We start from the raw sequence: 15,368 nt of genomic DNA on the forward strand, positions 1-15,368 counted from the left end.
ATGTTCTTATTTACATTTTCGGTGCTTTATTGACAAGAGCATGCTGCTTTGTTGTTTTGCTAAAATAGTTTGCTAGCTCTGAATTTTCTGGTAATTGGACTCACAACATTGCTGTGCGTTGCCCTGGACTTCTCTAGATTCTACTTATTTTGACTATTAGGAGTGAATTTTATGGCAGATTGAACTTTGAATTCTACTGATATTTTGTGAGATAGGCTGCACTTTATACTCTTCCTCATCTACTACACACTGCCAGGTGATCTCACTAGCCTAAGGACAGAGAACATACAGGACCAGTTAATAAACTTTTTTTCTATTTAATTCAGAAAACGGATGAGCTGAGAAACTTGAACTTCCCCAAGTAAGATTTTATGACTTACATCTGAATGGTTCTTCCATTAACAATTACTCCCTCATCAGAATAGAAAATGGAAAAAAGCCAAGTGGAATTAATTTGAATATCACACAATAAATCCTCACGTTAATAAAGTAAAACAAATTTGAATTACACAATGGAAGCATTTTCCAGAGTCAGTAGTGAAATCCAGACATCCCTTTTAAATACACTAAGAACAATGCTATATTACATTATCAGAAACAGATGTGGACAAGCATGACGGAAGAATTTAGACATCATATGCTTCCTGACTCGCTAGTAAAATGCTGCTATAAGTCTGGATCATCTGCTAAGGATTCAGATAGCTTTTAATGTTCTTAGCACCCAGAACAGCACATCAGAACTGCTAATTTCCCTGCCTTGTGTTGTGACAGAATGAGCTCTAGGAACCAAAAGAAGATTGTGTTCATTTTACTCAATCTGACAGGGATGAAAACTAGCTCACAGGTGAGAACAGGATATTTCAGCTCAGTTTTAGGAAAGGAAGCAAATTTAAGATTACGTGGTTTCTCCTATAGCATCACCACGAAGACATATCCAGACCACACCTCAACCATACAGATTTGAATGAATAGCAGCAGTCTCTAGATTACATGGGTAGACCCAGCACAACCAGAACAACTTAAACAGCAAAATTTTTGGCACGTGACTTTGCCAGCTGCCCTTCCTCTATTGCCTCTGCTGTCTGTGAATAAAAGGGCTTCTCAAGAGTGCCAACCAGGGTGCCTATATTGGGCTTCTGTTCCAATTCATTTCCAGAGAAGCCTACAGAGACTATACAAAGCTGACAATTCAGGTGCCAAAACATGTTTATTGCTAGTTGTGTTTCTGTGTCCAGCTCCTCCAAGACTACAGGAGACTGATAATTTCTTTATACTGCTGTAGAGGATTTAGTTCACATTACATAAAACAAATACTGTTATTTTTCATCAGTTTCCCTGAAGATAAAGGTGAAAGGTTTGTCTTTCTTACTACTCCCCAGTGAAAACCAACCAAATACTCACGTGTTTTCTATACGTATTTAGTTATCGCTAACCTATCCCGACTTCTTGTTATTACAACAGATAAATACTAGTTCAGTCATACAAAAAAAAATTAAAACTCGAAGGAAGTGGGCCAAATTTACTTTGTACTGCATGCCTGCAAGTGTTTGATTGCAGACGTGCACTCCTACATCAACACAACCTCAAAAAATGACTGCAAATAGAGTGGGTAGAAGGGAAAGGACTGAAACAATAAAGATTATACGACACTGGGGAAGCTGTCAGAACAATGTCTAGGTTAATGATTACCTAATTTTTAGCATTAGGTTGAAAATACTTGTAAAAAAAAATGAGAACTGCCTTCTTTTGTATGTAGCAAATGGGTCTCACTGTAACGTGTTACAAGCTTTACTCTTATTAAGCTTTTTGAGAACACTTATAAGACATTAATTTTGCTTGCCAAGTAGTTTCCTTAATATTTTTTTGAAGAAAAAGCATATGTAGAATACAATCATAATAGTAAAAAGATAAATGCAGGTTATTGCCTGAAGAAAATCATATAGCTAGTTAGGATGACAAGTATGTCCAAGCAATCAGAGAAAGTCTTTCTAGAAGCTATTACTGGGCTCACAAGAGAGGTGACTGAGAAGAGCTAGTGTGGAGTTGCCAAGCCTAAATCATGCTTGAACAACTCAATTGTCTTCAATGATGAAACAACTAGATCTGTGGATGAAGGGAGAATGGTGGGTACCATCCACCTTGTCTTTAATAATGCTGTTGATGTGATCTTCCACAGTATCATGGCATCAAAGTTGGGATGATATTGTCTACAGGGCAGAACAACCAGATGGGTGAAAATCTTGCTGGGCTGTCAGGCTCTATGGGTAGCACTTAAGGGCTTATACTTGGCCTGGAGGCTGGTTACAAGTGAAGCTCCCAGGATGTATCCTGGGACCTGTCCTCTCTACCTCTCCTCTGTTCACCAATAACAATAGGTGGTAAAACACACCCTTGCCAAGTCTGCAAACCATGCCAAAATGGAGAGGGTGGAGAACTGGGCATTCAGTCAGCATTTGTTATGCCACTTTGACAATATTGTGCCTAGTTTTGGCTCCTCACTGTAAGAGAGACATCAATAAACTGGAAGGCTGTTGGGACGGTCATGTCTGGAGCACTTGCCCTGTGAGGAGAGGCTGAGGGGTATGGGCTTGTTCAGCCCAGAAAAGAGAGGCTGCAGAAGGACCTACAGCAGTCCCCCTCAGTACCTATCAGGAGGTCACTGAGAAGAGAAAGCCTTCTCTATTGAAATTTATGGCAGGAGAGCACTGCACAGTGGTTATAAACAAAGGTCGGTCTGATTGGATATGCATAGAAAATTTTCTCCAAGAGGATAATTATGCAATGCAGAGCATTTCTATCCAACAATGCAGTTTCCATCCTTCAAGGGTCTCAAACCCACCTGGGTAAGGCCCTAGGCAACCTGGTCCAAATTCAGTTTTAACACTTTTGAGCCAGGGCTTGCTCTAGGTGGTCTCCCAGAACCCTTTCCAATCTGAATTATCCTATAACTTATCATTAAAAATACGAAACGAAACATTCATAAGCACATAGCTGACAGATCTTACTCTTTCAAGGGGCCATCCTTTAAATGAAGCTGCAGCTTATGAATAGAGATGCAACTTGAGCCAGTTGATGAAAAGAAGCATTAAACACAAGCTATAAATGAGAATACCAAGAGACAGTACATTCTCCATTCAATCTATGCTTCACACTCTTCCTTGTGAGAACTGTAATGAAGCATAACCAAAATAACAGCCACAAGGCCTTCATCTTCTCCTTGCCTTCGGAACCGGGGATAGAGCCCACATGAACCTTTGAGAATGACCAGCAGGAACACTCACTACCCTCAGGCGGTGCAAAGAGGCAGTTCTCTGCCTCGAAGAAACAAAATTAAACCAGAAGCCTAGCAACAGGAAAAGCAAATGTAAAGTTACTCTTCATGCAGAGTGTATATAAGAGGCTACAATCTAATTATGAGAAGTATCCAGTTATAGTGGAGAGGTCTAAAAACTGTCTTTGAAATGGGGAAAAAGGGGAAATCAAGGCTGCTCAGGAAGTGCTGTTAAACGGTATTCTTTCCTTTCTGGAAAGCATAATGAAGGGCTAACTAAATGAGAAGTTTCCAGTTATTTCTTCCTTCTCAGGATGATCTTGTGTTAGCTGGAAGAAAGGGCACAATTCAATATTCTTGAAGTATTACTGGCAATGGGAAAGATCACTGTTCGAAAACAAGCATTATATGTGATTTGCTTGGGTATTTGTGTGTTTTGTTATGTTTTGCTGTTTAATTAGGAAAACTTGAGCTTGTTTTCTGCAAAAGACTACTAAACCTTAGAAATAAACTTTATGTATGTTTCAAGATAAAAATGTTTGGTTTTCCCCAGTATCAACATATCTGGAAAAAGAAATCTGCACGGGAAATGAATTTAGAAGTTGAAACTGCTTAAAAGTATTAACTATCTCCAAAATTTAACATGACTAAGAAAGGGAAAACTGAAATAAAAATTCTAACACTTAAGTTTCCTCTGCATGTGTTTACAAACCATATAAAGTGAAATCTTTTGAACTTCACTGAAATACAATGTATAGTATACCGGACTGCATCAAAAGAAGCGTGACCAGCACTACTCTGCTCTCATGAGACCCCACTTGGGGTACTGTCTGCAGTTCTGGTGTCCTCAACTTAAGGAGGACATGGAGCTGTTGGAGGACATCCACAGGAGGGCCACGGAGATGATAAATGGGCTGGAGCACTTCCCATATGAAGATGGGCTGAGAAAGTTGGGGCTGTTCAGCCTGGAGAAGAGAAGGCTGTGTGGGGATCTCATAGCAGCCTTCCAGTATCTGAAGGGGGCCTATAAGGGTGCTGGGGAGGGACTCTTCTTTAGGGACTGTAGTGATAGGACAAGTGGTAATAGGTTTAAACTTAAATGGGGGAAGTTCAGATTAGATATAAGGAAGAAGTTCTTTACTGTGAGGGCTGCCCAAATAAGTGGTAAATGCTCCATTCCTGGCAGTGTTCAAGGCCAGGTTGGACAGAGCCTTGGGTGGCATGGTTTAGCGTGAGTCATCCCTGCCCGTGGCATGGGGGTTGGAACTAGATGATCTTAAGGTCCTTTCCAACCCTAACCATTCTATGATGCTATGAAAGGAACAATCTGGATGTTAGAAGTCTGTAGGCACCCCTTACTACTGTTCTGTAAGGGGCTTGGTGAATATTTGAGTGATCACATTTATGCCTTTTCAGTGGTTATAGAAATGTCCTTGATTAGAAAAATGCTTTTTAGATATTTGTGCATTCCACACTTTCAAGAGATGAGGATTCACAGAAACACATTAATTAACTAAATATTGATTTTTCTGTTCTTCACCCAATATTTAAAAATATTTGCAGCATTGTTGACAGCAAATGCCTTTAATTTAGAAGGCTCTGAAAGCTAAGCACAAGAACAAAAATTTGTGCAGTTAATACATATTTACCTTCTTCAACTGTCTGTACAAAGACCCCTGAAGGACTCCAATTTGTAGTAAAACCAAAGTTGCGACTGTGTCCAGGTTTCTGGTTTATACTGATTCTCATTTCACTGTACTGCTCCTGAAAAATAAAACATGACACTACAGTATCTGGTATCACAGGAATCTAAATGAGGGAAAGTTTATCCTCTAAATAGGTGAGGCTGGTCATAATGTGCACTTTAATCATCTATTATTACCATCACAGACAAAGGAAACAGTGTTGAAGTCAGTTAAATAACTCATTTGTTTTTTATTCAAATGGCTATATTTTCAGTTTACATTCATATTTTCTCTACACATATATTTAGCTGTGCATTTCTCTTATTTTAAATGTTTTGCAACATAATGCTACAAAATGTAAGGAGTCTGAAGACATTAAACCACTAAATGGGTCTTTATGGATAGATAGTCTTGTAAATTTGTGGAATGTACTGAGAGAGATCATAAGTCAGATATGAAAAAGTCAGATAAGAGAAATTCATCGCTATTTTTTACACGTCCTACAATGAGCATCATCATTTTCTTTTAGGTTCAATGTTGCAACTAGATTTACTTGGGTGAACATTCAGCTTTTTAATTTTGTGTAAAACACTACTATCTTGCTACAGATTTCGTAATGGAGGCCTCAGATAACAAAACTAACCGCAGAATTAGCTAGAATCCAGATCTTCAATTCTAGTGGACTTTCAAGATGCTTTTAAAATCAGAATCAAAACTTAACATTACCATTTTAAACCACAGAAATATTTGATTGGGAAAACATTTTGGAACACTTGTTTTTAATTCCACACTACATTATGAACACAAACATTTTAATGCAAACTCCTTTAAAAACAATTAGAATACCTTCATTAAAGGTAAAAAATCACTTCATTATCATGAAGCTGACATTGTTATAAAAGGGAAAAAAAAAATGTAGACTTTTTTCTGTCACACACTGTTAAGATACATATATTCCAAGCCATGCATGGAGGAGACTCCACGTATTTATGTGTGTGCATTAAATGTACAATTACATTTTAGCTGCCTAGTGAACCAGCCTTCCTGAAGGGTTGGGATTTAACTTAAAGTATTTAAAAGTCTAGGTATTTAAACCAATTCCCCAAAGCTCCTACACTGGTAGGATGCAGCAGGCAGCTATGGAGAGCACTGCAAGATGTAGCTAGCCAAAGTATGCTTCACCAGTGTTAGGTGTGGAAGACAACGTTAGAAGGCAACATCCTGAGGTTTGGCCTTGTGTTACAGGAATGCTCCTGGCACAGCACTCTGTTACAGCCCAGGGTAGAAAATAAGTCCTTTCTTCAAGGAAGAAAGCTTCAGCTTGCAAATGCTCCCATACAGCCCAAGTCCTTAGGTGAGTAACAGTACATTAGTCACAAATGTGAATCTACTAATAGACAGGTTAGGTTTTTACACTGGGCTAGCACGTATTTGAAGCTTCTGAATTTGAGAGTGCTCCTGGAAATTACTGTTGCTGTTACTTTTATTTCCACCATCCCAACCCACTGGGCTTCTTTAAACCTACCTCTTGTGAGAGAAGTAATACTGAACTTCATTATTTTGACAAGTTGTCTTCAAAACACCTAGTACTCCACAAATGCGGTGTTATTGCCCTGATGACTATTGAACTATATCAGTCCCTCAACTCCGGCAATGATTTACAGACATGCCAAATGGAGCTTGTATTCCTTAAGTTATAGCTTGTTTGAAGCACAACACAAGCTTTTTTTTTTTTTTTAACATTTTTTTTTTATTTTAAAAGAAAACCAAAATACATAACTCATGTGCAGGAAGGAAGATTTATAATCTTGTGACTAATGAAAAGAAAAAAAACCCAAAAGAAGTGGACCTAGTACATGTTGTTCTCATTTGGCTCTCTTAAAGTGATACAAAGAACGCATATCTAATCTATGTTTTCACTGATTAGAACAGCAATTTCTCCGACTGCTTTTGTAATAACACAGACAAAAAAAAGATCATGATCTCTTTCCTTATAAAACAATCAGAGTTTAAAAAAATTATGACAACTTCATTGCAGTGCCCCAGGGTATCAGGAGTATTAAACCAAAACGCGTTCCTTTTCCACAAGTGATTAGGAAGAAGAATGGTTCAGTGCCTGAATTTGTAAAAAGCTGGTGTGGGAAGTGATTTCATAAATCAGCATTTAAGGTCTTACCATTCTCACCCAAGCAACTGGCACAATTAACTTTAACAGCAGCATGAGGAATGCAAAGAATTCACCTCTAATCTGTCAAGGAGTTTGAACCAACTCATTACGTATTACAGAAAGGCATCAACAATTAAAGCTATTGCTCCGTTTTTTTCACATGTGAAACATGCAATGAAGTGGAAGCAGCAGCGCTGGAGGATATATATTTAAAAAAAAAAAAATGCTGAAAGACCCAACTCCTGGATCAGCACATACACAAAGAGATGGTGATTTGCTTTAAAATTTATTAATGTGAACATTAATTAGATTCAAGTGAATAATGAAATATAAAGAAAAGGATGGGAGCTCAGGCCACAGTGTAAAAAAAGGATACCATGATAGTAATGTTTTACAAAGCTGATCTTTATTTTCCACCACCAGTTTAAAAGTGCAAATGAATGCTACAGCAGCTCAGATCATTCATCTGAAGTACCTGCTTGTTCATACTATGTGCTATTTTTGAGAATAAGAAAAACTTTGTAAGCATTGCAGTGTTTCGAGTAACTATTTGGAATTAGAATGAGAAATAAAATTAAGCACAGGACATATAAAGGGTAGGTTAAAAAATGCTGCAAGAGAAGCGATTATTTGCTTTCCAAATATTCTATTTCCCCTGAACTAAATCAAATTAAATAGTAGCTCTCAGAGCTGTTTTCTCACTACCAAAAAGTACTTGCATTGGTGGTAATTATTTTTTCTTTTACTCTACTGTAGCATTCAGTGACACTATGCAATCACATTATTTCCACACTTACCTGAGATTTTGAATCCTCAGGCTCTGGCAGACTCACATTTTCTGCAGAAGATGCAAGTGAAAGAGAATCAGGAGGACAGCAATACTCTGGTTTAAGAATACTGCTTCCAGCATCTTGGTCTTGGGATTTTACAGGTAATGCTGAACTAGGAGACGGTGTTGACTGAACACCTTCTTTTTCCTCCTCCTCCTCACCTCTGCTTTTGAATGCACCAGTGGAGAGAGGGTGTGCAGAATCTGGTTCTGAAAACGAACTGCTAGTGAACAAAGTTTGAGTTCTCTTAGATTTTTCTACTTCTCCGTTGTATTTCTGGGTATCATCCATCTAGGACAAAAATAACAGTTTAGTAAACATATGCTTAAAAATAAAAACCAAACCCTAGTCTTTCAGCAACCTATATATTTGTCAAAAAGCTCCCTTTCATGCAAATTCTGGTTACTGTACCCATTACTAATTACCTACTTTAAAGAAAACGTATTTTTTCGCTTGAAGTGCTTGCAGAATAGTCTAGACTTTTTAAGATAAAAATGTCAAAATCACCTGCTTAGAATGATTTGCATTCTTACCATTTTTAAAATTGAGACAAATAGGGATTTAGGAGAAAGCTATGAAAATCAACACAGTTAATCAGGGTGAGGGGAGAGGGTGGATATCAATTTCTGTGTTTCAGTGCTTTCCTGAGCAGGTAAACTTTAAGGCAGCATAAAATTCCAGTTTCACCAGAAGTCAGCAGAGCAGGAGAAACTTAAATCACCTGAAAAAATTGTCTTTAGCACTTAATTACGTTAGCTTAGTTTCAGACAATTACATCTGAAAAAGACAGGCTTTTGATAAGCAACACGAAGGAGACTTACTAAAAGTAATAAAATTATGATTCTACCAAATGTATTTATCAGCCTTATTTCTAGAAGTGCCTTTAAAGTACAGAAACACGAGTAAACATCTAAAGCCCGAGCAGAATTGCCTGCTCTATTAACACAGACTTAATCAAAGAGCAGATGATTTAAAAATAAATAAATAAATAAAATGTTAAAACTCTACTCTTCCCCCCACTACCCAAGACCTTAAACTGCAGGAATGAAGCAGAATTTTACCGTGAATGACCGTGGAAGTGATGAGATTCCTCTTGAGTGGACACCAAAAGGTCTTGGTGTAACCACAGATGTTAACCTAGAGGTATCGGTTTTCTGGTAACTTCTCGGGAGAGAGGCTGAAACCTGAGCTGACCCAGTTTGAGCATTCGCTGAGTAGCGGGTAAACAAAAGAGCGGAGCTCTGCTCCTCTGCCAAGCTCTTTGTTGGAATAGGAGCTTCACGAGTGGCCGAGCTCTCCGGGAGGTTCTCCTTGCGCTGTTGTGCAGCATTTGTGCTTTTGCTGTCCTTAGAACTGCAGGTGGTATCTTCTTCCAAAAGGTAGTCTTTTGCTGGTGACTGTGTGGAAGGTACTTTTTCTTCACTAAAGACATCATCATTCAGTGAATATGTCCATCTGTGTTCATGTTTTCGCTGCCTGTAGGAATCTAGATCTCTGTCCTCCCTATGGGGACAGAGCACATTAAAATATCAAAAAGGACTTGACAAACAGGCAGGCCCCTAAGTCTTTCAACGACTGAATGTTCAAAGCAAAGCACAAACCAAGAGACACATCTCCAATAGGTGAAAATGAATGGCATCATTTGATTCATAGTATTTTAATGTATTTTTAAATCTACCTTTTTTCCCTTCCTGCCCATTTCAACACTCTCATAACACTCAGGCATACTACCATCACATTATCAAGTTGCCACCCTAACAGAAATCTCTTTACTGAGAAAATGATGTAGCTATTCAAGTTACATATCCTCAAAAATCAACATTTTATTGAGGAAAAATGAGAAGAAGGTAGTCTCGTAACACTGCCTAAACTGTATAGCTCTGCTGGTGGGTCTGCTCTATGAAAATGCTAATTACTGAACTTCAGATAACTAAGAAGATGGTGTCCTGAAGTTCAGTTGTTTGGGTTTTTTTTTATGCTATTCACTCCCTTTCATCATAAAAAGACAACCACCACAGAGAATATTTACTCCACTGCTTTTAAGATTCTGATGATTTGTGGCATTCAATACAACTAGCATCCATATCTCATTCAAGAGACTAATTTTTGTACTCACAAATAATTAACACCACCACCCCCCCCCAAAAAAAAAAATGCAAACCATTCTTTAATTTCTTTTATAAATACATGCCATGTCCATATTCCCTTCATCTCAGTCATACATGCATTTGAAAGACTGTTACCAGTAGAAGCGATACTGTGCTACTCAGTTTACACTTCTGACTCTTTGGAGAGAATCTTGTTCTGTAAACACCCAGAGGAGCAATTGGAGACAGAAAGGAAATCAAGCAAAAATTTACAGCTCTGTGATAGACATTAAAATTCTGGCTGTATTTATCCACGGTAGTTAAAAGAATAGCAAATGCAGTGACAGAGGAAAGAGAAATAGTTAAGTTGATCTAAGAATAAAAAAGGCATTTCAGCGCTATGTTTTTAATCTCTTCAAAGTGGGTGCAAATACTAACTTCTCACTACATTTATTTATGGATAATAGAGTAAAACCATTTATAGATAAAAACTGTGCAACTTTCTGTGAAAACAATGCATTAGCAGACCATATTCTGTCCTTTGATTGCCTAGATTTCTACATTACGTTTTGCAACTAAAATTGTTAAGATGTCTGCAGAATCAATTGCAACTTGCCAGTAAAAGCTGCTCAAGAATTCAAGGGAATAGAAATTCTCAGAATTAAGTTCTTCAACATAATACTCCCATTAGGGTCATTACCTCTCCTGCTGTATTTCTTTCAGTGACTTTGTACTCCTCTCAGACACCTCAGAGGCTCTCCTTTCTATTTCTTCTCTCTCTTCCTTCTTTTTTTGCAATTCAGAAGTGAAGCTCTTTCTACGATTCTTCCATTTTGCTAAATCCTGTAAGAATAACATTAACATATACAATCAGATTTTCTCAAGACCTCTTAGACCTACATCACACTACCTACTGTCCTGATTCTATTTGCATGCCTGCATTGCAGCAATATTTTCATGTACCTTCCCCTAATAAATGATAAAGGGGCTCTTGTATTTCAGCTAGGGTTACAGGCTCACTCACTGCCTGATAAAGTTAACAATTGTAATTACTGGACTGCAACTGGAAAAGTACATGTTTTGCTCTCTCCCCCCATTAGAGCCCAACACTTTCTATTTTATTCGAGAATATTTCACCCAGCGATACATACTGGAAAGCAAATGCAAACACCATCTGTATTTGCTTGTTGTAAGATTTGGAGTTTGGGATGAGTTCCCCTGCCTCCGCACCCCCCCCCCCCCAAATCACTACTATGTTAAACTGATACATTAGCTTGCGAACAAACACACTTTAAATTCTAAATTGAAAACATACTTCTATATTTTCTTAATTTCTGTAAAACCACAATGCGAACTGGCAATATTCTACATGAAATACCAGAGCTGAGTTAAAAGTAGTATTGAATATTAGAGCCAAGATGGCTGAGGTTCTTTAAACAAACAACAGTGAACTTCTGGGTGGTGAGGCACTGGAATGGGTTGCCCAAGGAAGTTGTGAATGCCCCATCCCTGGCAGTGTTCAAGGCCAGGTTAGACAGAGCCTTGGGTGACATGGTTTAGTGGGAGGTGTCCCTACCCATGGCAGGGCAGTTGGAACTAGATGATCTTAAGGTCCTCTCCAACCCTAACTACTCTCTGATTCTTGCTTGGTGCTCTGGTCTTAATTCCAGCTTCCTGTTGTCAAGCAGAGATTTTAATAAAAAAAGAAAAAGTCTTCAGACACCATTATGATGCTGTGCAAAGCTATCACATCAGGTTACAATCTGGATTTAAGACAGAATTACTAAGGGATAGAAGGCTTACAAATTTGCACAGGGAAAATATTATTTCCTTTCCTTCTCCCAGAGGATCAAATGCTCAGACATTCAAATCATCTCATAAAAAAAGTATTCACATATTTCAGATAATACATGAAGCCCTAACTTCTATGTCCACAGAAATCAAGCCTAAAGGCCTTATTAGAATGCATACAAGTCTTAACCTGAAGCATTGATCAGATACTTATGATGATATTTAAAATAAGTTCAATTCTGCATTAAACAGACATCCCTAGCAGTTGCATAAGACAGATCGTTTCAGAAGACAGCCCCATAAGTTGCTGCACTCATGTCAAAGCCTGTCTTCTAGGGACACTGAAGGTAGGCAGCACCCAGCCTTTCAGCAGAACACATGAAGAGGGGCAAAAAGGAGTGCTTACTTCTTGCCATTTTAGATCTTGTTCTTGTAACTGTTCTTTGATCCTTTGTAGCTCTTCATAACGGATTTTGCGCAATGACTGTAGCTCCTCTGCACTGACATCATTCAAAGATTTGCTCCTAGAAAGAAAAAGCGTACTGGGCTTTATCACATTTTAGCCATCATTTTACGCAAGTGAAACCTTCGAGAAAGGGAGGGGTTCATATTAGTATAACTGAGCTCTTGAGTGTTATTTCAAACAGAGCAGGAAACACACGGGCAGCTGAATGAGCAAGGCTGGGACATGCGCTCTAGGGCCAGAACTTGAGTCACTAGTTTCATATTTGAGCAAATAAAATAAAGTTAAGGGAATAAGCAGCTCTGTAGCAGCTCCATGCTGATCATTCACATTGAGCTCTTTGTACTCAACTGATTCCTTTGTTTAAACGTGTTTCTCTCTTTATTGACCTTACTCTTTTCTTTGACATAACAGGCATCCCTGTTCCCAGAGTCCAAATCGCTGTCCTTTCACTGCTTTCTCCACCCACAGCTCTTAAATCACCTCCCATTCGTTCCTTAGGTTAATCATAAAATCAAGTCAGTCATTAAAGCATGTTTCTAAAAAAGTAATTAACTGCTAAATGCTCAGTTCATGCATGTCACTAGCCTATGTTACTCATCCCCAAACTTCCATGGTGCTTTCTATCCAAGTCAGGATGGCTAACACAGCCATCTTCTCATTAATTCCTCCAACATGGCTACAGGTTTCTGCCCATGGACTCCTACTCACTAGCTCCTCTTAATCAAAATTCCTCAAAGCTCACCTTTCATGACTTCTCCCCCGGCCTTTCAAATGCTACTTTAGTCTTTCACACTGCAATGATAAACTGAAGGACTTTTAATTAAGGCATATCACTTCTGTGATACAACAGAAAATCAGCTTAAAACCAAAACTGACTCAGCACAGGGCCTTCTTCTAAACTTTCATTTCAAGAGAGCTCTGAACTAACAAATCAGACTCTCACCTCCTCCCCCAAGGGGCCCTGCTCACTTTCACTGGTAACATAAGACTTTGGACTTCAGCCTCTAGAAACAGAGGCGAGAGCATTAACTCATTATACCTGTTCGCTTGTCTATTTTTTGAATGGGAGGAATGCAAATTTAAGAGAAATCTCCTGGTCACTATTGCAGAAACTCTTTTCTTGTACAGTTCTTTTCCTTCTTTTTTTAATTTTATTTCTTAAGTTGTATCATATCTAGAAACAGTTTTGGCTAACCAAACTGTACGTAAGCATCAAAATTGTTCCCCAGGAGTTCAAGAAAACTTACATTACATGTCTAGGGTTTCCTTTTCTTTCTCTTGAGTTTCTACCTCTGCCTGTAACAAAATAGGACAATCTAGCCCTAAATACAATATGCCTTTTCATACCAAGGAATAGGATGTTAGTTTCAATTCTAGCTTTAACTTCAAAATCTAACTAGTGACTTGAGCCTTCTGCGTCTCCCTCCCCTAACATCTAACTTCTCCCAAAACGTTTCTTGCTTCTTCTGGAAGTGTTTAGTCATTTACCAGGTTTTGCCTCAGGGTAAAATTAAATAAATAGATAAATAAATGCACACTAAAAAAAAAAAAAATAAATAAAACATATAGAACCAAATACTTAACATGCCATGACACAATAAGTGGAAAAATATTTCCCTTTGAGCCACAGTACAAAGTCTAAGTTCACATGGCACTAACCAATAAGTTTACCACCGAGGATTCAATAACCTGAAGTATATAAAATAACCAAAGAACATTCATCAACAACATGACAAATACCATGTCATTAATTATTTTCAGTTTATAGCTGCACAGCCTTTGAAATAAAATATTTACTAATCTTCCTTTACATTTCTGAATGTTCTAAAGCCTAATATAAACACAGAACACCAAGTAGGAGGTGATCCTGCCCCTCTACTCTGCTCTCGTGAGACCTCACCTGGAGCATTGTGTGCAGTTCTGGTGTCCTCAACATAAGGAGGACATGGAACTGCTGGAACAAGTCCAGAGGAGGGCCACGAGGATGATCAGGGGACTGGAGCACCTCCCGTATGAAGACAGGCTGAGGAAGTTGGGGCTGTTCAGCCTGGAGAAGAGAAGGCTGCGTGGGGACCTCATAGCAGCCTTGCAATATCTGAAGGGGGGCTACAGGGATGCTGGGGAGGGACTGTAGTGATAGGACAAGGGGTAATGGGTTAAAACTTAAACAGGGGAAGTGTAGATTGGATATAAGGAGGAAGTCCTTTACTGGGAGGGTGGCGAGGCACTGGAATGGGTTGCCCAGGAAAGTTGTGAATGCTCCATCTCTGGCAGTGTTCAAGGCCAGGTTGGACAGAGCCTTGGGTGAGATGGTTTAGTGTGAGGTGTCCCTGCCCATGGCAGGGGGTTTGGAACTAGATGACATTAAGGTCCTTTCCAACCCTAACTATTCTATGACTCTATGATTCTAAGTACTTCAGCAGAAATAAAAATACTAGAGCCGATTTTCAAAGTGCCTGATAACCGTAACTTGGATAGCCTAGATGCCAGACAGAGCTTCTGACATAGCTTTTAGTCTCTTACATTCGTCACGTAAATTGCCCAGCACAGAACAACAAAGCAGCATGCACAAGTTGTTTCCAGCACGAGTTTTTAGCTACTGTGCATGCACGAAAATCTAGAGACAAACATAGCATTATGATCGTTCAAGCTTGTATAGAACTTACCCTTGCTCATCAGAAAGCTTTTGAAACAGTCTGAGAAATCAGAAACCGAAAAAGAAAATATTCAGTATCTTGATATTCATAACAGTAACACCACAAGCACACTATCACTCTCACTAAGTGAAAGGGAAACTGAAAGCTTGAGGACCAGTCAGCACGGAACAGCACATCAGAGATCTGAAACTAGTCAAAAGGGAGATCGGGACTTGCGCGATGTTTAAATCGGACAGAAAACTGACAGAACAAGGTTGCCTACAATTTCTCAACTGTTCCGATTTGGCAATACTGCACTGATAGAGACTTGTATTCTGCACCACTTACTCCAGTGCTGCTGAACAGCAGGATGCTCAAAAGATCCTCATTTCACAAAATGAAAATTAGTACTAACTTGAGTCCCAGCAAGGCTTA

At 38.8% G+C, this 15,368-nt stretch overlaps 1 protein-coding gene across 5 annotated transcripts in view; it reads right to left on the minus strand.

The window, feature by feature from the left end:
* Positions 1 to 15,368, minus strand: part of LMO7 (LIM domain 7) — a 129,173-nt gene that overhangs the window by 24,051 nt on the left and 89,754 nt on the right. For 4 of the 5 annotated variants that reach the window (XM_065678104.1, XM_065678101.1, XM_065678103.1 and 1 more), the window contains 6 exons: positions 14,964 to 14,993; positions 12,238 to 12,355; positions 10,741 to 10,883; positions 9,015 to 9,456; positions 7,921 to 8,244; positions 4,921 to 5,035 (listed from right to left, as the gene is read on the minus strand). In XM_065678104.1, coding sequence (XP_065534176.1) covers positions 4,921 to 5,035; positions 7,921 to 8,244; positions 9,015 to 9,456; positions 10,741 to 10,883; positions 12,238 to 12,355; positions 14,964 to 14,993 — 1,172 coding nt within the window. The remainder of the gene's footprint in view (positions 1 to 4,920; positions 5,036 to 7,920; positions 8,245 to 9,014; positions 9,457 to 10,740; positions 10,884 to 12,237; positions 12,356 to 14,963; positions 14,994 to 15,368) is intronic. The other variant, XM_065678102.1, reaches the window with a different exon arrangement.

Source organism: Lathamus discolor, chromosome 4, assembly GCF_037157495.1.
Source record: "Lathamus discolor isolate bLatDis1 chromosome 4, bLatDis1.hap1, whole genome shotgun sequence".
NCBI classification, from domain to species: domain Eukaryota; kingdom Metazoa; phylum Chordata; class Aves; order Psittaciformes; family Psittacidae; genus Lathamus; species Lathamus discolor.